This window comes from Salmo trutta, chromosome 32 (assembly GCF_901001165.1).
Source record: "Salmo trutta chromosome 32, fSalTru1.1, whole genome shotgun sequence".
NCBI lineage: Eukaryota > Metazoa > Chordata > Actinopteri > Salmoniformes > Salmonidae > Salmo > Salmo trutta.
Genome location: NC_042988.1, coordinates 6328745 through 6352490, shown reverse-complemented (window position 1 = coordinate 6352490; position 23746 = coordinate 6328745). Strand labels below are relative to the sequence as shown.

The following is a 23746-nucleotide window of genomic DNA, read 5'->3' as shown; positions in this document are numbered from 1 at the left end:
ATTAAAGGCATCTTGCATCACTGCTTGGTTTGGCATCTGACTGCAAGGCGCTACAGAGAGTAGTGCGTATGCCCCTGCCATCCAGGACCTCTATACCAGGCGGTGTCAGAGGAAAACATTTGTCAAATACTCCATCCACCCAAGTCACAGACTGTTCTCTCTGCTACTACACGGCAAGCGGTACAGATACTCCATGTCTGGAACCAACAGGACCCTGAACAGCTTCTACCGCCAAGCCATAAGACTGCTAAATAGTTAATTAAATAGATACCCAGACTATCTGCATTGACTCTCTTTGCACTAACTCTTTTGACTCATCACATACGCTGCTGCTACTGTTTATTATCTATCCTGTTGCCTAGTCACTTTACCCCTACCTATATGTACATATCTACCTCAATTATCTCGTATCCCTACACATCTACTCAGTACTGGTACGCTGTGTATATAACCAAGTTATCATTACTCATTGTGGATTTATTCCTTGTGCTATTCTTTTTTTCTATATTTTTCTCTCTGCATTGTTGGGAAGGGCCCATAATTAAGCATTTCACCTTAAGTCTACACCAGTTGTTTACAAAGCTTGTGACGAATGACATTTGACCAGGAGACCGTCATCACCATTCTGCATTCTGTAACACAGCACTTTGCGGCCCGCGGGCTGACCCCTGCTGTAGAACGACATGAACAGCCACTGGCACTGACAGAGGCATAAGGCTGCGTTCACATACTCAACAGTGCCACACTGTTACACATGTACCATCCATGTGATGTGGTGGACACCTGGGAATCTGGCCCTCAGTCACCTTACCACCCAGAGAGGAATGCTTCTGTGTTTGTAGTTAGTCCTTACAGTAGAATCCATAGGGGCGGCAGCGTAGCCTAGTGGTTAGAGCATTGGACTAGTAACCGAAAGGTTGCAAGATTGAATCCCCGAGCTGACAAGGTACAAATCTGTCGTTTTGCAGTTAACCCACTGTTCCTAGGCTGTCATTGAAAATAAGAATTTGTTTTTAACTGACTTGCCTAGTTAAATAAAGGTCAAATAAATAAATAGGTCACCTCTGTGAGTTCAACAGATACACAGTAAGTACAGTGCTGCCATCTGCTGGGCATTGTGAGTAATCAAGGGAGGCTCTAACAGTTTTCCGTCCCAGAAATAGAAGTGTTTCTCAATCACAACCCAGTCTTCAGTGACCACAAATCAGTAGTTTTACACATGTGGTCCATTCCAACACTAACGCACCTGAATGAACTAGTCCAACTAATAATCAAGCTCTTGTGATTAGTTGAGACAGGTGTGTTAGTGTTAGAATGGATAAATATTGAGAACAGTGATGTATAGTGGCCCTCATGTTGTCCAGCATTAGATGGGGTTAGCTAGTTAGCTAAGTGGCTAGCTGGGACAGTCTGACATAGGGATCCTCCTTGCACTGCTCCTCCTGCCTCATCTCCCTCCTACAGGCCTGCTGCTCTTGACTGCCCCCTTTAGGTGGTCCAGAAGACTGCACATTGCCCCAGCCCCCAAGTGCCTGTAGGGCCGGGAGGAAGCAGTACCCAGAGGTGTGTAGGGTAGGGCCCACTGGGGTCAAGGTGAGGGGGGTGGTTGTGGTGGTGGGCGGTGTGTACGCTGGAGGAGGGTTTTCAATCTCACTGGGTGGTGAGCAGGTGGGCATAGAGCTAGGTCCGGGTGGGAGGAGCTCTGACTTGGGCCATGCCATGATGTCGTTGTTGCCGTTGTTGTTACCGGTGTTCTTACTGTTGTCCGCTACTACAGCGCTCATAACACCATCAGACACTCCCTCTGTTGATCTGGACAGGACAGCACAGGCCTGAGGCATCACCACGTAGCTCTCACTCGACTCCGAGTGGGATGGGGCAGACCTCTCCGAGGAGGACGGAGAAGTGGGTTTAGAGTTAGAGAGAGTGTTGTCGGACTCCTCACAGGGCGGCGGTGAACTGTTGCCACAGAAGATGTAAGGGCCACTGAAGCTGAAGCCGGATGAGTCTAGAGCAGGAGGGCCAGATCTGTCCACAGACAGCAAATGGAGGGAGGAAGAGTTTGGGTCATACTTCTTCCACCCCTCCTTGGTAATGGAATGGAACAGTCCATTGGCCTTTACATCTGGGTTCAACCAGAATGGACTATCTGAAGAGCTGCAACACAACATAGTGAGGTAAGGGTTAGGATTGAGGCTAGGGTTAGGGTTGAGCCAGGTCACCATGTGTACGAGTTATCTTTTATAAGTGTTGGATAGTGTAGGTTAAATAAGTATAAAGATATGAGCTAGTTTTACCAGCTTGAGCAGAGACTGTTATCCTCCCTGCTCTCCAGTGTCTGTACTCTGCAGATGTAGGTCTTCTCACTTCTCTCACTCTCATGGAATAACAACCTATCAGGAGACTTCTGGGAAAGAGAGGACATACCATTATCTGTGAGTGATGAACTATGAAAGATAGATACATGCAGGCACGTGCACAGATAGGGGTGCCTTTACTCTCCCACCTACCTTTACTCTCCCACCTGCCCCTTTGCCCTCCCACTCCCCTTTGCCCTCCCACTCGCCCTTTTGGGTGGTGGTATATTTTTTTGTGTACAGTTTTTGTCGTTGTTGTTCTGAACCCATTGCCCCCAAGTCGTCATGACATTGTCAAGTTCACAAACTAGCAGATTTACGTCAATCAACATTAATGATTAGCTGATAGCCGACCCTCTTTTCCCGATGTCAATCATGTCTTTAGGAGGCACTGTAACTAGCTTGCTTACAATCTTGTGAGTGTGTTGTTGCAGAACTAAATAGGCCAATGCTAAAGCATGTTTAAATGTTCGCTACAGAGGCAGTTAGTATGTTATGAATTTCGAGATATGAATTGCCATTTTTTTCATTTTGAGCACCTGCCCGCTAAAAGGTCAGTGCACAGCCCTGGATACACACAACGTAATTTATAGTGGTTATGAAAAATGATCTTTGTGCACAGTCTAGATGATTTGTATTATTATTGAGTGCAGTTGTCATATATTCAATAGCTGAATAGTCCACAGCGAGATGCTTTGTGAATAATGCTGGATGAATACTCAGCCATTCAGATGTATTCAGACTTACCTTAATGACCTCTCCCAGTACCTTGCTCTTGAGGGGCGACGGGACAGACACCTCCCACAGGACTACCCTCCTACAGACAGAAAACGAATGAATGAATCAATGGATGGATGAATGAATAGAATGACAGGTAACCGCCAAAATAAAGGAAACACCAACATAACTTTGGCATAGATTCGACAAGTTTCTATTGGAGGGATGCGACGCCATTCTTCCATGAGAAATTACATAATTTGATGTTTTGTTGATGGTGGTGGAAACTGTTGTCTCAGGCGCCACCCCAGAATCTCCCATAAGTGTTCAATTGGGTTGGGATCTGGTGACTGAGAAGGCCATGGCATGTGGTTTATATGGTTTTCATGCTCATCAACCCATTCAGTGACCACTCGTGCCCTGTGGATAGGGCCATTGTCATCCTATTGTGTTCCCATAGCCATGGTAGCCAAAATAATGGCCTGCAGAGCATTTCTATACATGACCCTAAGCATGATGGGATGTTAATTGCTTAATTCACTCAGGAACCACACCTGTATGGAAGCACCGGCTTTAACACTAGTAATAACACAAGGGCATCTACTTGGTAAATATTTTATTTTTCTTGAACTGCACTGTTGGTTAAGGGCTTGTAAGTAAGCATTTCACGGTAAAGTCTACACTTATTGTATTCGGCCCATGTGACAAATAAAGTTTGATTTGAAGGGGCGAATTAAAATGGTAGAAAAACAATAGAAACATTTGGAGAAGTCTGAGTAATCACCTGTGACAGGCTGGTATGGTAACATAGAGAGCGATGAAGACAATGGCCACCAGTATACCGATGAAGACGTAGAGGAAGGTGGTGATGGACCAGGAAGCTACCAGGAGACATGGGACAAAAGATGTATATGTAAGAGTGGAAAATGTAGTTGATGATCATCAATGAGTAATAGATTAGTAGTGTCTGAATATTCCTGTCTGTCATGTGAACTGATTGAGATGGTGGTTGCTTCAAGAGAACAAAGTCACATTTGATCAGCTCCTGTATGCTGCCTTCATCAAGTCTAGTCTTAATTTCTTATTATTTCACTCTCCGAACCCTCCGAACGGTGTGTTCAACACATTTCAATATTATTTTCTCCTTTTTTATTTTCTCATTTTTCACATCAAAGCAAATATCGTGGTTTCACATAAGACTAACACATGGAAACAAAAAAAAAACACTCTTTAATACATAATGAAAGTCTTTACATTTGTTTTTGAAAACATTATTCAAGGGATATGAACTTTGGTGCTTTTTCATTCAGCATCTCATGAATAGATAATCACATTATAGTTTTTAGAGCTCCGCTATTTTGACTCGCATGGCTGGCACGACTAGATGAATTGTAAATAATAAAATATGGTTCACATCCCCCCATTTGTACTTGTTTCAGTGCAGACTGGTTTTCTCTGATGATAAAATATGTTTTCAGAGTTATTTGGAAAAAAAAATAGAATTAGCTTGATCCAAGTTTGTGCTCTTGCCAACTCCATTGCTGTCATTGTCAAGCCATATACAGCAATTGACATGACAATGAGTGACAAGGAGTTGACTCTCTCAGGCTAGAATAGAATACAACAATAGATTAGAATACTATTAAAAACATCCTTCAACCAGGAGATACTATCTAGGTCCATTACCTGGTTGTGTGGTCCACTCCACTGGGTCGGTCCATTCTGAGGGGAGTCCGTCAAAAGTATCACCATTTCCCGGGACCACCAGGGCTCTCACCTTAACCAGGTAGCACTCAGAGGGGCGTAGGGACACCCCCAGGATGGAGAGCGAGCGGGACCCCTGGGAGACATTGAGGAACGTAGTATCCTCCTGAAAAAGAGAAGGTTGGACAGAACCAAGTGAGACACAGTAGAATTATCAGTCATTGTCAAATGATCTATTCATGAGATGCTTAAAAAAGCAACAGTCTATCTCGCTTGATAAGCGTTCTTTAGCTGATGAACTAGAGATGATCAAATGTAATAGTGAAAATGAAAAGACATTGCTTTTGGATCGTCCCGCTTCCTGTGAAAGTATAGCACAAAAATAGATAACATACTTCTCCTACCTGAGTGTCATTACTCCAGTAGTGCACCTGATAGGTCAGATCAACCTTAGATTCTGGCGGATTCCATTTTAGAATCCAGTTCCCATCTCTCTCTTCTACCTGCACTTTGAGTGGACGGTTTGGACGAACTGTGTGGAGAGAGACATCAAGAGTCAGACATCAAGAAACTTTAAAGAGATTGAATGGGATCTTAAGCACTTACGAATGTATTTATTTTTTTGCAGGACGTAACATATCGTATGAAATGGATGACGTTGTACACAGTTGTGCACAATTTCCCAAGTCTCGTTTTGGCTCATGAGCACTAATTTCTAAACTACTGGCTAAAATTATACAAAACCTTCTAGAAAATGGTGCCTGTAATACCACAATATAAACTCCAGGTGGCAGCACTGATACACAATCACTGAGGCAGTATATTTTCTGAATTGCATCAAAACAAATATCATCATAAATTGAGTCTCAGCTATGAGATTTTATTCTCCCCCAAATATCACCCCTGTCTCGGTGTGAAAAGGACTCACTGTTTTTGTGTGTCTTAAACTTTTTGCTGTTGCGTGTGGGTACGAGCTCCACCTCTAGCTGCTCTAAGTCTTGGACATGGAAGGAGCAGATGTATTTGAGCATTGGACCCCTGGATGGAGTGCTGACCATGGTGTTATCACAGCATTTCTGGGCTCTGGAGAGATGGCGAAAGGAAGAGAGAAATGGATGGCTGGATGGAGAAGCGGGAGGACAATGAAAGAGAGTAGTCATCTATGAGACTGAAGCGTAGTCAACTGTTCTGTCTCATCCATGGGCGCACACACATGAACACATGCAGCGCGCACACACAAAGGCATACACACAGATCTTAACTCACGGTGCAGCGTGGTTGTGTTTGCAGGACAGATGGAAGGTAAGGAACTGAGCCAGGTCTCTCTTCACCTCCCAGCTGCATGTCACCGCAGTCTCATTATCCAACACACACTGCGCATTGGAGGGGCCTGGCACAGGGTCTGAGTGAGGGAGGGAGGGAAGGGAGGGAGGGAACAGGAGGACAGGAGGACAGGAGGAAGAGAGAGACAGAAAGAGAGGGAGAGAGAGAGAGAAGGGGAATTAGGGAGGACGGGAGTGAACAAAAGGAAAGAAGACATTGATGCACGACTGAGCAATGCTAACATGACGCGATCACAACTCCCTGACACCTCCACGTAAATCACATGCCATCGCAAGTCGCTCATTACAATTTCATTACAAACTCATTACAATCCTATGAAATTAATACATTTCATTGTATGACATTACATTATGGAGGATGGAGGATGGAGTATGTTTATGTATATGTAGTGTTTCCACTCACCCTCCTCAGTCAACCAGGTCACTAGGGGGCTCCACTCGCTCCACAGTCCCGTCTTCCCCCTTGCCCTCACCTTAGCTTCATACTGGAAGCCGGGCACCTGAGCTTCAGCCTTCACACTCAGCTGGGTGTCCTGAACCTCCACTGCCTGCACAGAGAGAAACAGACAAAGAATATGGAGTCCCAAATGGCATAGTGCCCCACAAGGCTCTGGTCTAAAGTTGTGTACTATAAAGGCAATAGGATGCCATTTGGTACGCACATTATATGTGCATCTCAATTTACTAAAGTGGCTCTCCATTGGGCACAGACATCAATTCAACATCTATTCCACGTTGGTTCAACATAATTTCATTGAAATAACATGGAAACAACGTTGATTCAACCAGTGTGTCCTCAGTGGGTTCCTTTCTTTGTTTTCTTCCCTTCATCTGCACTAGTGTGAAGGACCTGGTCTGGACAGGTGAAAGTAGACTTCCTGAAAGAATCTTTCAACTGCTTCCACCTATCCTTTGGCTTCAAATTAGTGCAGATGAAAGGGTGGAAACCACTTCAGACTATTGAGACAGATCAAATTGCATATTCCCATCAACCTGTTTGGGATCGAACTGTTGGCATGCATGCAGCATGGACGTTTAACCTGTAAAACGTGAAGAATTATCATTCACGATTGACAGTGATGATGGCCTGATTTATAATAAGGTAGGCCTAACTTGGTGTTTTAGGATTTTCTGAATGAAAGGTTTCATGTTGGTACCAACTTTCATTCAGAAATGGCTTAATAAGTGATAAAATGGTGCTCTGGTAGGCTACCTAAAACAATAGCACTGGTTATAATAAATGTAAAGCAATTTCCATGTGTGGTCAACTGATCAATCCAGCACTGTTTTGATTGGGACAGCTTGGGAACTCGTCTTGATAAATCAATCAATGTCCAATTTTTGTTTTCACTGAAACTCTGTTTGGATGTTAGGTTACAAATATGCTGGGTAATGTTAGCTACGTTTAGTTGAGTGCTCATGATCATTCATCTAGCAGTTAAAAGCAACGCAGATGTTCTCTACACACACACAATTAGGCCTATATAGCCTACCTGATGAGCTTCCCTGATGTTTCCTGAACTTTCCAATACTTTTCTGATGCGTTTTAGTCACACAGCCTACTGATGTGAATACACATTGTACACTTTTCCCATAGACTATTTAAGCAATTTGACATGTTTTTTTTGTTATTGTTTAAAAAATGTAATAACAATATATTTAATAACAATATAGCTGAAACCACTATTGGCTTCATTGATTTACTGAATTTATTCTCTTGTAATTTTAGGCTAGGCTATTTGCTGCTTGATTATTTAAAATATTATTGTAACAGTAGGCCTACCTATACAATAACCTCATATGGGGTTACTGACCACAATCCATTTAATTAATAATAAGAAGTGTTGATTATTTGGCCTTGGGGGGAGCATAGCGCATGGAAGAAACCATAGAGCTGCAGGAAGGGGTGCTGGAAGTGCTGCAGATAAATTGAATTAAATTTGACAAATTATATAATTACTCCTGTCTCTATAAAAATACAACAAACCATTGAAAATACTACCCCAGCATAACTTAGACACAGAGGATCAATAGCTTATTTAAAATAATTGCTGTAGATTGTGTTTTGTCACATTGTGAGCGATTACGGCAAATATAAAACAGCTGATTGTTGAGTTGTGGCTGTCAATGAACAGCAGGCAGCAGCTAGAAGGTATTTCGCAATATTTCAAAATACACTTGCGAAACAATTCTGTTTAAATTGGTGAGTAAACACTGGAAAGTTGATGGACTATAATTTCCTCCTCATATTGTAGACCTAAGATCTGAGTATCCACTCTTTTCATTTGCCTATCCTCTTGTTGCATTTAAGACAAGGGTTGTTTGTTTTAGCAGCTTGACATTTAGATAATTTGTGTGGTATAAAAATATATTATTGTAATGTCTCCAGTCATGTAAAATGATGTAGAATTACAGGAAATGATTTTAGAAAAGGCCCCTTTTTTCTCACCCACAAACCCCTCAGCCCCTGGTCTTCAGGACTGAGCCCCCAAATGATATGAAACTCTGGTGACACCACTGGGCAGGAAGCAAAGAGGTAGTGATGAATGATTTTAAAGAAGTGATTCATGATTTTGTCACCGAGCAAAACTACCCTAAACTTGTGCTTGTTTTGCGGGGGATATCTCATGCCATGATGAAAAACCATGAGAGTTAGTATGTCTTTTTACAAGAGGGTCAGAAAACATAAGCAATATGTTTACTAACACTTAGAAAAAAAGGTGGTATCTAGAACCTAAACGGGTTATTTGGCTGTTCCCAAGGAGAACCCTTTGAAGAACACTTTTTGGTTCCAGGTAGAACCCAATTGGGTTCCACGTAGACCCTTTCCTGTGGAGGGTTCTACATGGAACCCAAAAGAGTTCTAACTGGAACCAAAAAGGTTTCTCCTATGAGGACAATCGAAGAACCCTTTTGGAACCCATTTTTCTAAGAGTGTGTACTGTATTTATGAAGATTCAGAAGCACATGTCTTAGATGAATAGCAGTCTTTAAAAGAACATTGTATGTAACCTGGTCCCAGAATTGTTTGCGCTTTTGTCTGCTGTCCTTGACAATGAGTAACAGGGAGTTGGCAATACACTGAGTGCACAATTATTAGGCAAGTGAGTATTCTGATCTTATCATTGTTTCTATTCACATTTTCGAACTCCAAACCATATAAACTTGAATGCTTATTGGATTTAATCATTTTCAGGTGATATGTATTTGTGTAATGAGGGAGGGTGTGGTGAAAGTGAATAACACCTTATATCAAGGTGTGCATTATTATTAGGCAAATGAAAGTGACTCTTGATGGACCAAATGGATGAGCCCGTGGCTGGATCAGTAATGGACACAGGGCACCACTTTGAGTCAGGTGCCAGCAAGGTGAAGTAGGGGTACTGGTATGAGCTGCTATCATTGAGGATGAGGTAGTTGGACCTTTTCGGGTTGAAGATGGACTGAAACTCAACTCCCAAACCTACTGCCAGTTTCTGGAAGATTCTTTCGTCAAACAGCCTCATTACAGGAAGAAGTCCTCAGCATTCTAGAAGGCCATGATCTTTATGCAGGAGAATGCTCCATCACATGCATCCAAGTACTCTACTGCTTGGCTAGCCTGCAAGGGCCTCAAAGATGCCTGAATAATGACCTGGCCCCAGGGGCGAAAATCTGATATCAACTTTGGAGGTGACAATTACATGAAATTTTCTCAAGAGCAATTCCTGAGGGGGACACCAAAAGTAGTGCTGTAACACATAGCCTACATTGTAATATGGTAAATGTATATTGAGGAACCAAAGAAATAAGGTGTTTGCCGTACTCCTAACTACCGGTACCCAAAACTACACAACTAATCACAAGAGCAATACCATTGCCTTTAACAAATCTTAGTTCAGTCACCAGTTTAAGTTGAAAGTGGGGGTATCCATGGCATTTTCCAATTATGTTCCTATTTTACAACTAAAAAAAATGTAGAACCTTTCATAATGTTGCCAAACAAAGACTCAAAAAACTTACCTGAGACTCCCTGTCTCTGCCAGTCTGTCCCTGCATATCTGTCCCCAACTCTGCTGTCTGTGTGCCATGTGTTGCCTGCTCTGCCTAATGACATCACTGTGAAACATTTCCATTAGAATTTCATTTCTTTCTTATGAACATTTCACAACTAGTCTTTGAGATATTAGGCTACTAGGGTTCTTACTTTGCATTTTGGTGTACTGAAAAATACTCTGATGTCCGTCTTTTATTTTTCTGCCATTTTTCTACCTGGCTGGCTGGCTACACACACACACCGTGTGTAGGTTATTTACAGTAGGAGATGGGCTTCTATCATCTTATCTTTTATCATTCTATTTGGGCTTCAATCTAAAAGGTAGCTAGCAAATGTGAAACGGCTTAAAATGACAAGAGTTGACAGCTGTATGAGTTCACCATTTACACAACATATGCTGCAACCTTTTGTAATTTTAATAGTTTGTTTCATATTGGCTGGCTTCCAACAATAGCTAAATTTGCAAAGCTAGCGAGCACCAATTCCGTTTCAGTGGTGTTTGCTATAGTCTTTGCTACCCGGGTTAAATAAAGGTGAAATAAAATAAATAAATAAAAGTTCCCTGCGACAATTTAGCTTTTGCAACGAGACCATTAAATATATTTAAGACAATGGTAGAAGAGAGTGTAGTTCTGTTCAGTTTGGACTTCAGTTTATCGCTAACCTTATCACAGGGACTTTGAAGCACAAACTTACATCATCTGCATGCTGATCTTGGAATAAATTGACGATAGCAAAGATTCCATCTTTGACGAGGCCACATAAATGGAATAATTACTAGCTAGCTTAATAGTTAATATTTGCCCGCTAGGTCTGCATATTCAGCTAGTGTGTGTGCGCGATTGACTGGATAAACCTCACGTCAGTTACGTTCATTGAGTGCCTTTCAGACAGTGGATACCACCCCTCTGTTACCTTGCCAACTAAGGAACTGGCAGTGGATCAAACCATTGTGAGGCAAAGGGTGGGGGGGGTCGCAATCTTTTGAAACTTAAAAACGCGCTATTAAGTGTCTATAATCAGCACAATTGCTTTCATTGCGTATTATTAATATTATTTAAATTACATAGTTATGTTTCAGTGATATATTGGGGGGGACAAATCATATTTTTCTCAGGATGGGGGGGTCGTGTCCCCCCCGTCCCCCCCGGGATTTCCGCCCCTGCCTGGCCCCCTTCCTCACCTGACTTAAATCCTATTGAGAACTTGTGGGAGAAATTGATCGTGAACAGATCAATAAACTGACAGACTCCATGGATGGAAGGCTCATGGCAGTTATTGAAAATAAGGGTGGCTATATTGGTCACTGAATATTTTTGAAAGGCCAAAAATGTTCTATAATTGTCATTTTGTGTTACTTATCTGTTACACTTACTCTAAAAATTGAGAATAAACAAGTGAGTTGAGAGAAATCATTTTTATAATTTAGTTGCCTAATAATTCTGCACACTAATAGTTGCCTAATAATTGTGCACACTTATATATTTCCCTGAGAAAGACAAAACTCACTTTTCCTTTGTTAAACGTTCAGGTTTGAGTTTCAATAACATTTTGGATTGACTGAGAGCATTGTGTTTGTTCAACAATAAAATTAATGCAGAGGAATACAATTTGCCTAATAATTGTGCACGCAGTGTATGTAGCACAAACAAGATATGGCACTCAAGCTAATTGTTTGTTACTCCAGTACATACTGTCCAGTCATCCTGGTTAGACCTCCTGTAGTTGACCTGGTAGTTGAGAGTGGGGGTCAAGAGGGATGATGTGGGGTAGGGGCTTTTCCAGCTGAGCAAACGGCCCCCTCTCTCTACAAGCTGCTGTGATAGGTGGACTGGTGTACGCACCCTCACTGTAATACACACATGCACACACTGTCAAAAACAAATCAACACATACATGACTAGACAAATACAGATATAGGACCCTATATATTTTGACTGAATTTGGTCATCTGCTAGCTAACTTGTAACTAAAATGAAACATGTAAATGTAAAATAATTGAGAACCAATGACTTATGACAGGGGGTCCTGCAATGTTACAACTCACCATTCTTAGACAGAAGCAGGGCAGGGGGACAGGAGGTATTGAAGAAGAAGACATGGTTGGTATTGATGCCAAAGTAACCAGTGTTGTACTGACACTGGGCAGTGAGCTTGATGCTGTTGGGATTCAGTACTGGCTGACCATAGGGTTTACACAAGGACTCACTAGAGGGTCGGAGAAAGAGGGAGACATGAGTTCATTGAGTACATTGTTTTTTGGTGTTCCTCCCTCCCTCTCTCATCACCCCATCAGCTCCATCCTTACCGGTTCTCAGTGCTGTCCCAGTAGTATAGGGCTAACGGTTGTGAGGACGGGCGTGGACTCTCCTCCCAGCTACAGCGGACGTAGGAGCTGTAGTCATTGTAGCACCGCAGGGACTCAAGCACAGGGGACACTATGGAGAGAGGGAGTGGGAAGAAGGACATAGACAATATAATTAGAACACATTGTGCTCTATGATGTAGTGTACAGTTCTCTCTATAGGGTAGAAAATATGATCTACAATCACTTCTGGAAAAAAATACATTTCCAAGTGGGTGGTGACAGTGTTGTGCTAGTGTCTGTATCTTAATAAGACTTTCTATAATGTCCACAGTTAAACGTTTAACCATATGTCTAAATTATACATTTTGTTGTCATCGATATCTGCTAAAAAGATTCTTAGACTTAGACCCTACCATGATATTGTTTGTTGTCCTGGATTGTGCAGCGCTGTTGTCCGTTATAGCAAAGGACCAGGAGAGGGAGAAGTGATCCACAAGACATCCAGAAGAGGAGCATGTTTCCCGGGGTGCGCAGGAGGACAGGTCCCCTGGAGCAGAAGAACATGGGTAAGGGTCAGCAGGTGGGTCTCAGTAATTAACCTTCTAGATCTAGACCATCTTGGGCCCGCATTATGTGGACTGACTGCTATATCTGTCAGGGTTCAGAGAAAAATGGCTCAGATACAAAAAGTCTCACTCACTCTCTCTCTCTCTCTCTCTCTCTCATGAACGTGCACACACACGCAAATATCACAATTCTCGGAAAAAATGACATCATTACCACTCACTTCCCTTACAGTATATTCTTCACTGAGTGACTCTGATGTTCCTCCTACCATCCGCTGTAACCACACATCCGTTCTTCTCACCCTTGTTTGCTTGCTCTGTCTTTATATGTTCCAAATGGCACCCTATTCCCTATATAGAGTGCACACTACCCTATGGGACCTAGTCAATAGTATTGCACTTTATATTATGCTGGCATTTTGGACGTAGCCTCTGTTTCTTTTGATTGTGATACTCTCTTCACTGTAATGTCCTTCTATCAGGCACAGACATTTTGGACTAGAAGCATGAACAAAAAAAGTGGCAGAGAATTGTGATTGTAGTGACGTTGAGAAATCCCCATCAGATACTGTGTGTGTGTGTGTGTGTGTGTGTGTGTCTGTGTCTGTGTCTGTCTGTGCGTGCGTTTCTAAATAAGCATTCTAAGAATACGTTGTGGGATAGAGGTTAAAATACAAAGAGATGGTAAGAATCCCCCAAAATGAACACTTGTATGTAAGCTTATTTATACTATTTAAGTTGTTCTCACCTAGTCTCCTATTCAGTGTTCAGTGAATTCTGTAGTTCTATTTCCAAGAAGTTATGGTGTGCGAAGAAACGTCAAGACTCATGCCAAATGTGTTCGGTCTGTAGCCTCAACTTTATCTGCTTCCTCTTTTCATTTGGCTGTTTATCATGTGGTCAAAAATGACACTTAATCAACATTCAGCTCCATCACAGTGTGATCAGTACGCTCTCAGTGAGCACAAAACATTGAAAAAACACTTTTCAACCAAAAATACATATTTTCAACATATTTTCAACCAAAAAAGGTATCTTTTCAACATTTTCAACATAATTTCACATATTGTGCTCATAGGGATATAGTATGGAATGAAATGCTGCCCTGAGGGTAGTATAAGTAGCCTAGTATGTATAGTATGCATAAATTATGAATATCACTTTCACACAATTTATCTAAAATAACTTATTCCTTTTCTGTCATCTTATAATTGTCTTGCTGTTACACAAGAGTGAGCTTCTAGCCCAGGCCTTTTATGAGTGATGGGGATTTCCAGTGAGGTGCTACTGAACAGTGTGAAGACTGATCAGTGAAGTTTCTTAGTTGGTTCAGGCAGTGTCACGTCAGTACAGTAATTATCTTTGTCCCAAATGGCACCCTATTCCCTATATAGTACGCTACTTTTGACCAGAACCCTATGGTCCCTGGTCAAAAGTAGTGCATTAAATAGGGAATAGGGTGCCATTTGGGACGCACACCATTGATGCCCTTTAAGTCCCTTTGGCATGCCAGGACTGCACTTCAGTAGCAGAGCAAATTCACTGTATAATACAGCAGTCCTTAGCTAGCACACAGACAGACAGGGAAACGCCTGAGTCTGGATACTGTGTCCCAAATGGCACCCCATTCCCTACATAGTGCACTACTTATGAACAGAGGCCTACGGGGTGCAATTTGTGACGGAGTCTAGAAGCTGTGCTGGGCTGCTAGAGCAGCTTATCCTGCTCACTGTGGCGTGAAGGGAGAGGCTCGATGTCTGTAGAAGAACGCCTGCCTAGTCCCTAGCAGGGTGACAATTTGGCTCTGTTAAATGTATGTTACTCACATAGACCACTGATGAGGTTTTTTAAGCTGACTCAAAGGCCAAAACCTACACTCGAACATCATTACTGCGACACAACACAGAAAGAACAGTGACAATTGAGCATAATGATAAAGCAACACAAGCTCCAAAGAAAACACCACCATAAAGGCAGCAACAGAGATACGCCATCCCTAGCCATTTTAATGATGGTGTGTGGGACAGGCTGTGGTGCTGTCTATAGATTATGGACTGTATGGCTGTCTTATTTATGGCATATTTTGGCATAGGGGAGACCGGGGATGGTTGTAACACTCAATATCTCTAATCAGGAACAAGCTAGAATCATGTGACTCACTGTGCACATGGTCCGTTTAGTCCTCAACCCTCATGTGAAGAAACAAGACCCTGTGATAGACTTTGCATATTTTATTGACCGAAATATGATTTTGAGGTAAAAAAATCAAATGCCTTCACCAAATGCATGTTGGTGATGGCATCACCTACTTTGTCGTTAGAATCACAAAACTTATATCAGGTTTATAACCAGTGTGTGTAGATGTATTTCATGTAAGTTAGCAATGCTAAAGTTTGAACTTAGCTAAACTTGAAGATAAATAATGGCTGCAAGGGTCAGGGTTAGATGTAACAAGCCTAAGGGAATACAAATGATGGGCCCTCCAAGCCTGTACCCCAGGACTACCATACCAAGGTTACAACTGTGACTCTGATTCAGTGAGCATGTCCAGCATTTACTCACACACACACACACACACACACCAATCACACACAAACATGGAAAGAAACATGTGGTTTTGGAAAACTTCCCATGTGACATTTCACATGTGAATTGATGTGTTTTTAGAGCATTTCACATTTCTAAAACGAATGCAATCACTATTCACCCGGGGCAAACTCCTCCCACCGGGGCAACCTGTGTCCGATACTCAAATCCCCTCAATATCTCATGTGAAGTGTTCCAAAAACACATTTGCACATTATTTCACATGTGAAATTTCACTTGCACATGATTTCACATGTGAAATTTCACAAATAGTGTAGTTTCATGGTATCACATGGTATCACATGTTGAAATGTTGCATGCCCACATGTTTTTAACATGAGATCATGTTCTCACATGTGCTCACATGTCACATGTGTAGTTTCATGCTGTCACATGTTGCTTCGCATGTTGTCACGTTATCACATTAACTTTACATAAAAGCACATGTGATCCCTCAAGATCACACATGTTCACATGATGAATTCAAATGTTTAGTCCAGATGTTGTTGTTTGGCTGCCAGATGTTGTTTAGTTGAGAAGGGCCAGCTAACGGAACGCAAAAATAAACAATTGATGATTTGTATTATTATTTTATTTCTGCCGCACAAAATTTGAAACATGGCAATGTTATGATTTATAATTTTTTCCAAACTGTTACGTTTCACTACAAGCCATGTTGCTGACCGGGGAGGTGGGGTAAATTGTAACATTTCAGTCCTTGTATTTGAGACAAAGTCACACCTTGTCTGTTTGATTTAGAGAGATAATACCAATTTGTAGCAGACAGATGGAAGCTGTTCCTATCACATTTTGAATGTAGCTCCAACAAATCTCGGAGAACTTTTTCTAATGTTAAAAGTGCTACAACCTTCCTCAGTCTTCCCCTACGTTAGCTGACAGTCAAACAGTGCAAAAGTCAACCCAAAACTTACCTTGATGGTTAAGTTTAGGAATTCATTTTGAGACTTTGGTTTAAGTCCATCCTCAACCTCGTAGCTCATCGCAAGCCTACTAGATGGTAATAGGGGTTCGCGTTGCCCCTAGTGGACGGTAGGACATTGACATTGAAATAAAATGACACCCAGTGCCATAATTTCACCATTTCAATTATGGCACTGGGTGTCATATTCCACTAGAGTCTGGCCTGTGATAAAGTCAGGGTCTGCATCACAAATGGGACCTAATTCCCTACATTATGCACTACTTTTACCCAGAAAATGATTTGGGATGCAACAAGTCCTTATTATGTTGTTTTTACTTCACTTCCATAACTACCACAAATAAGCCATAGTCCTGTGCCATCTTTCCCCAGCTGTAACCTCTTTGAACAACTACTGTTCATCTGTTGTATTCAAATAAAGTTGTTCTATTCAATTCTATTCAATTAAATTCTATTTGATTCCATTCTATTTCTGTAAGGTCCCTCACCACTATCCCTCATGAGCAGCAGTCATACAGTGCCCTTCTAATGACAAACCTGGCATGTTTGTATCAAAGTCACACAGACAATTAACCCCTGAGTGACTGAGTTCAGGTCAGATACTCTCAGCAACACTGTTCACTTCACTCCCACCAGACTCCGCCTGGCCACGTACTCAGAAACACGATCTGTGAAGACTCCTTCTAGTCAGTCAGACATGGTCGTTGTTTTGCATTTCAGAAAACACCATTTGACTTTTCACAAAAGCGTCACTTTCTGTGGCTTATCAATTATACTATGTTGGACTATGACCTTGTTGTTTAGGTTAAAACAATCTGGCATACTCTTAATCTCTACTCAGTCCACTCAGAAGAGGATGGACCACACATCTGACCCGGGTCTCCTTTCTATGTTTCTTCCCTCCACTGAGTTTTTTCTGGCCACTGTGTTCTCACTTCTGCTTTTATTGGTCTTTGGGGTCTAGGCCGGGTTATTATAAAGCACTTTGTGACAACTGCTGATGTAAAAAGGGCTTTGTCAAATAAATGTGATTGATTGGTTGATTAAAGTCAAATAGTGTGAATGGGATGTAACAGTGTATTGCAGTTTGTTTGTGTTCAACTCCCTTTTCCATTCACCATCTGTCTGCCAATTAAATGCTTTAACATTGTGTAATGTACACACCGGGAGGACCAAACAAAGGAACAAACATGCGCCGCATACTGAACGTGAGAGAAAACAATAACACCTAAGGACTGTTAACAACTGAGGGCTAAATAAAGGGGGAGTAATCAGCGTAGTGTTGAAGTCCAGGTGTGCGTAATGATGGTTGCCAGGTGTGCGTAATGATGTGTTGCCATAACAGAGCGGTGGAGCGGGAGTAAACGTGACACATTGTAACTATCTGTCATCTAGAGACCGGCAGAACTAGGATCAAAGAGTTATCCAGATAACTTGCCTAAATATTTTTATTTTTGTATTTATTTTTTAAAGATGAGCTTGACATGGGTATGGTCTTATTGGCTCAACAACCAAAAACACATATCTAAGTTTAGCTTTCTTAATTAACTAGAAAATCAATAGTTATTTATCAAAGTTAGCTGGCTAGATTCTGCTTTGTAGTATAACCCTCTGAAGTGTCTTAATGTGTTGTTGTGTCTCACTTGCTTTAGCTTCCTGGAAGCAAGTGCCAAACTAAGCAGCAAGTAGTTCCTCTTTCTTTCTCTGAAATAAATGTGCTCTTAGAATTGTCTTGTGGGTGTTCGACGCCTTTCCAAAGAAGGAGATATTCTATCAAATACAGTAATTGGTTGCACTGTACATCATTTCATACGTTATCACAGTGTTGAGAAAAATGTATATATACCGTAACTAAGGAGGAGGTCCTTACTGTTCTCAACACAAGTTCACAAACGCCCTCGCCATCCTAGATTATAATAGTGATTGTAATGGTGATACTGTTAGGTTTTTGAAAGGTGTTATGTGTAGGATTGTGATTCGCACTCTGCATAAGGATGATATAGAAGTACGCCTATTATGCACAGTGCAAATTAAACCACGACATTCGGGGTCTCTGTACTGAAACATTTTTGTGGGCCTAATAATAAAATATGCATGACCTTTCAATGTGGCATGAACACAACCAGTCATGATGTTTTCATCTGATTGTCAAACAAATCACTTCAAAAAGTAGGCATGTTCGTCCACTCCAAAATTATTCTAGCATCCAAACTGCGTATTCCTGCGCCATTTGATGAATGGAAATAGACACCTGTTACAAAACACCAAAAAGTGTGCCTAATGACATTTGCAGATTGCCATTGATTAGGCCTACATTAATTAGTTCTATATTGATTAGTCCAACATTAATTGATGCTCTTGCTGACAAATTAACCTTTTTTATAGCCTGAGAAGTCGGGACACCTGAAATGGGGCTGAAACTGGCCCAGGAAATACAGGATGGTCATCCTAACACACATGGTCAACTTACTAGACAACGCTACAATGTGTATTAACATGAATTTCAAAAAGGCCTACCAGTAACCAGTGATGCATTGTTTAAAAAAATGTGTCACGATTGTGTGTAGAAACGGACCAAGGCGCAGCGTGAGTATCGGTCCACATCTTTATTATATTGTGAAACTTAGCCAAACGAACCGTGACAACAGCGGTGCAGCATGCACTAACTCAAAATAATCTCCCACAAACACAGGTGGGAAAAACAACTACTTAAATATGATCCCCAATTAGAGACAACGATGACCAGCTGCCTCTAATTGGGAATCATACAAATACCCCAACATAGAAAAAAAACTAGAGCACAACATAGAAAAAATAAACTAGATAAACCCCCCAGTCACACCTTGACCTACTCTACCATAGAAAATAAAAGCACTCTATGGTCAGGACGTGACAATATGAGAAAACTCTGATTGCCGGTCGCGTGAAAAAAGTAATAGTCCCTATACTTTCAATGCATTTAAAAAAAAGTGGTTAACAGTGTTTGCTTGTGTTTACCCTCCACTAGGCCTACACCACTGCCACATGAACACACCCAGAATAGGTAGCCTACATTCAATATATAGTAATTTGAGTTGAATTGAAACATGTTTTACACCCTAGTTCATGAGTTGTCCATAGTTCATGTGTTAATGCTTGGAGTCTTCACAGATCGTGTAACATACCTTTCTTTCCTTACATTAATGACATTTATGACAGTGCTATTTGTCGTTATTAAGCATTTAACAATTGAATTAGAACACTGAACTTAAACGCTGTACGAATCAAGGATCTTGGAGATCAACGAAAATGCACTGTAGGTCTAAGTGTAACTATACCTATGTAACATTTCATTACGTTTCGCTGTGAAAACAGTTTTCATGGGAACACAAATCTAAAATAATGTAGGCTTATGTCGTTGCAAAATGTAACACTTCTAACCGAAAGAGTCAACTGTAGGCCTACTGTCATTAATGTATACTTGTTGAATGGATGTGTATTGGTGTCTAGCTGTAGGTTAGTTGTCTAGTAATATTGTCAACCATCATCAGCTGATACAGGAAAGAAAACAAATAATGATAGAAAATAATGAAGCTAGACAAATGGTCTACTTCCTCTGGACACAGACGGCACGGAGAACACCAGTACTAGCGCGCAACTGAAAAACGAAAGCAAAGAGCTCTCTTAACAGTTGACTAACAAAAGCAAACAATTATAAATCTATTAATAAATCTAATGCATTGGAATAAAGGCAATTTTTTATCAAGGACGCATGGCAAACAAATGGCGATAAAGAGGACACACAAAGGAAAATCTATGGTCAAAGGAGCTCAGCTGAGGCCCAAATTCAGCGCTACTGGATGAACTACTCTGCCGCATAGAAATAAATGGTTTAAACCATTACAGAGAGGTGGGGGTGTTTGTTTCATTTACCACTGTAAAACATATTTACCACTGCATTTTAAACAAATTGGAGAATGGTTAAATTAGCATTATTTAGAGACCCCCCCCAAAGTTTGACTTTTGTTGCATTTTGGGGAGCTAACGTCTCATCAGGGAAGAACCCCCCCCCCTCCCTCGTAATGCCCTTACGCTAATAAACCTCTGAAAATGCCCCTAGGCAAACGCAATTTATATTAACCTCACCACTCCCATCTAGTGACCACAAAATTTTACTCTCATCCAGTTGATCAGAAAAGGAAATGTCATTTTCAGTTGATTTTCAATGTAATGTTTCTTTTTAGAAAACCATTCCATAGTGAGTTCACAATCATAATATGGACAGTTTTCCTAATAGGCACTCTTCTCAGAAATTGATTTTCAGAAGAAGCCTTAATTTTCAGGAGATACTTATACACGTCTTATAAAATGGCTTTTCTCCAGGGCTTCTTCTTTTTGTTACTGACAGACATTTCATCATGCATAATTTCCACGCTACTATGTCACAATAATGACTTGTCACAGTAAGTTGGTGGTTGGTGGTTGGAGATATCCCTCTAGTGGTGTGGGGGCTGTGCTTTGGCAAAGTGGGTGGAGTTACATCCTGCCTGGTTGGCCCTGTCCGGGGGTATTGTCGGACAGGGCCACAGTGTCTCCCGACCCCTCCTGTCTCAGCCTCCAGTATTTTTGCTGCAATAGTTTTTATGTGTCGGGGGCTAGGGTCAGTCTGTTATATCTGGAGTATTTCTTCTGTCTTATCTGGTGTCCTGTGTGAATTTAAGTATGCTCTTTCTGATTCTTTCGGTTTTTCTCTTTCTTTCTTTCTCTCGGAGGACCTGAGCCCTAGGGCCATGCCTCAGTACTACCTGGCCTGATGACTTCTTGCTGTCCCCAGTTCACCTGGTCATGCTGCTGCTCCAGTTTAAAATGTTCTGCCTGCGGCTATGGAACACTGACCTGTTCACCGGACGTGCTACCTGTCCCAGACCTGCTGTTTTCAACTCTCTAGAGACAGCAGGAGCGGTAGAGATGCTCTGAATGATCGGCTATGAAAAGCAAAATGACATTTACTCGTGAGGTGCTGACCTGTTGCACCTTCTACAACCATTGTGATGATTATTATTTGACCCTGCTGGTCATCTATGAACATTTGAACATCTTGGCCATGTTCTATTATAATCTCCACCCAGCACAGCCAGAAGAGGCCACCCCTCATAGCCTGGTTCCTCTCTAGGTTTCTTCCTAGGTTCTGGCCTTTCTAGGGAGTTTTTCCTAGCCACCGTGCTTCTACACCTGCATTGCTTGCTGTTTGGGGTTTTAGGCTGGGTTTCTGTAAAGCACTTTGTGACATCAGGGCTTTAGAAATAAATGTGATTGATTGATTGATTACAATGAGCCCATCCCCCTATAGCTCCTCCCACCAGCCTCCTCTGATCCAACATGACACACAACATATCATCTGAACGATTCACCCTATTCTATTCCTGTTTTATAGCAGGTTATTATTCAGTCTTCCTATACGAATAATGAGATCATATTTTTTTTTAAATTACATTTATTTCACCTTTATTTAACCAGGTAGGCCAGTTGAGAACAAGTTCTCATTTACAACTGCGACCTGGCCAAGATAGAGCAAAGCAGTGTGACACAAATAACACAGAGTTACACATGGGATAAAAATACGTACAGTCAATAACACAAAAGAAAAGTCTATATACAGTGTGTGCAAATGTAGTAAGATTAGGGAGGTAAGGCAATACATAGGTCATAGTGGCAAAATAATTTCAATTTAGCAATTAAACACTGTAGTGATAGATGTGCAAAAGATGAATGTGCAAGTAGAGATAGTGGGGTGCAAAGGAGGGAAAAAAATATAACAATATGGGGATGAGGTAGTTGGGTGGGCTATTTAAAGATGGGCTATGTACAGGTGCAGTGATCTGTGAGCTGCTCTGACAGCTGATGCTTAAAGTTAGTGAGGGAGATATGGATCTCCAGCTTCAGGAATTTTTGCAATTCGTTTCAGTCATTGGCAGCAAAGAACTGGAAGGCAAGGCGGCCAAAGGAGGAGTTGGCTTTGGGGGTAACCAGCGAAATATACCTGCTGAGGCGCGTGCTACAGGTGGGTGCTGCTATGGTGACCAGTGAGCTGAGATAAGGCGGGGCTTTAACCTAGCAAAGACTTATAGATGACCTGGAGCCAGTGGGTTTAGCGATGAATATGAAGCGAGGGACAGCCAACGAGAGGATAAAGGTCGCAGTGGTGGGTAGTGTATGGGGCTTTGGTGACAAAACGGATGGCACTGTGATAGACTACATCCAGTTTGCTGTGTAGAGTGTTGGAGGCTATTTTGTAAATGACATCGCTGAAGTCAAGGATCGGTAGGATAGTCAGTTTTACGAGGGTATGTTTGGCAGCATGAGTGAGGTATGCTTTGTTGCAAAATAGGAAGCCAATTCTAGATTTAATTTTGGATTCGAGATGCTTAATGTGAGTCTCGAAAAAGAGTTTACAGTCTAACCAGACACCTAGGTATTTGTAGTTGTCCACGTATTCTAAGTCAGAACCGTCCAGAGTAGTGATGCTAGAGTAGTGATGCGGGCGGGTGCGGGCAGCGATCGGTTGAAGAGCATGCATTTAATTTTGCTTGCATTTAAGAGCAGTTGGAGGCCACGGAAGGAGAGTTGTATGGCATTGAAACTCGTCTGGAGGTTTGTTAACAGAGTGTCCAAAGAAGGGCCAGAAGTATACAGAATGGTGTTGTCTGCGTAGAGGTGGATCAGAGTATCACCAGCAGCAAGAACGGCATCACTGATGTATACAGACGAAAGAGTCAGCCTGAGAATTGAACCCTGTGGCACCCTCATAGAGACTGCCAGAGGTCCGGACAACAGGCCCTCCGATTTGACACACTGAACTCTGTCTGAGAAGTAGTTAGTGAACTAGGCAAGGCAGTCATTTGAGAAACCAAGGCTATTGAGTCTGCCGATAAGAATGCAGTGATTGACAGAGTCGAAAGCTTTGGCCAGGTCTATGAATACAGCTGCACAGTATTGTCTTTTATCGATGGCGGTTATGATATTGTTTAGGACGTTGAGCGTGGCTGAGGTGCATCCATGACCAGCTTGGAAACCAGATTGCATAGCGGAGAAGGTACGGTGGGATTCGAAATGGTCGGTGATCTATTTGTTAACTTGGCTTTCGAAAAGACTTCAGAATGGCAGGGTAGGATAGATATAGGTCTGTAACAGTTTGAGTCTAGTGTCACCC

General features: G+C 41.8%; 1 protein-coding gene across 3 annotated transcripts; it reads right to left on the bottom strand.

The window, feature by feature from the left end:
- Window positions 1-507: 507 nt before the first annotated feature.
- On the bottom strand, window positions 508-13988 carry csf2rb (colony stimulating factor 2 receptor subunit beta). Of its 3 annotated transcripts, XM_029727293.1 has the most exons (14): window positions 13780-13988; window positions 12879-13012; window positions 12466-12595; window positions 12205-12365; window positions 11852-12006; window positions 6525-6669; window positions 6045-6180; window positions 5707-5861; window positions 5183-5310; window positions 4761-4944; window positions 3859-3955; window positions 3105-3174; window positions 2298-2407; window positions 508-2157 (listed from the first exon to the last, which is right to left on the bottom strand). In XM_029727293.1, the coding sequence occupies exons 2-14, from the start codon at window positions 12979-12981 to the stop codon at window positions 1389-1391; spliced, it is 2343 nt and encodes a 780-aa protein (XP_029583153.1). In that variant the 5' UTR covers window positions 12982-13012; window positions 13780-13988; the 3' UTR covers window positions 508-1388. The 3 variants fall into 3 exon arrangements, with proteins under 3 accessions (XP_029583153.1, XP_029583151.1, XP_029583152.1); XM_029727291.1 differs by lacking the exon at window positions 13780-13988 and having other exon boundaries at window positions 12879-13168; XM_029727292.1 differs by lacking the exon at window positions 13780-13988 and having other exon boundaries at window positions 2298-2404; window positions 12879-13168.
- Window positions 13989-23746: the final 9758 nt, after the last annotated feature.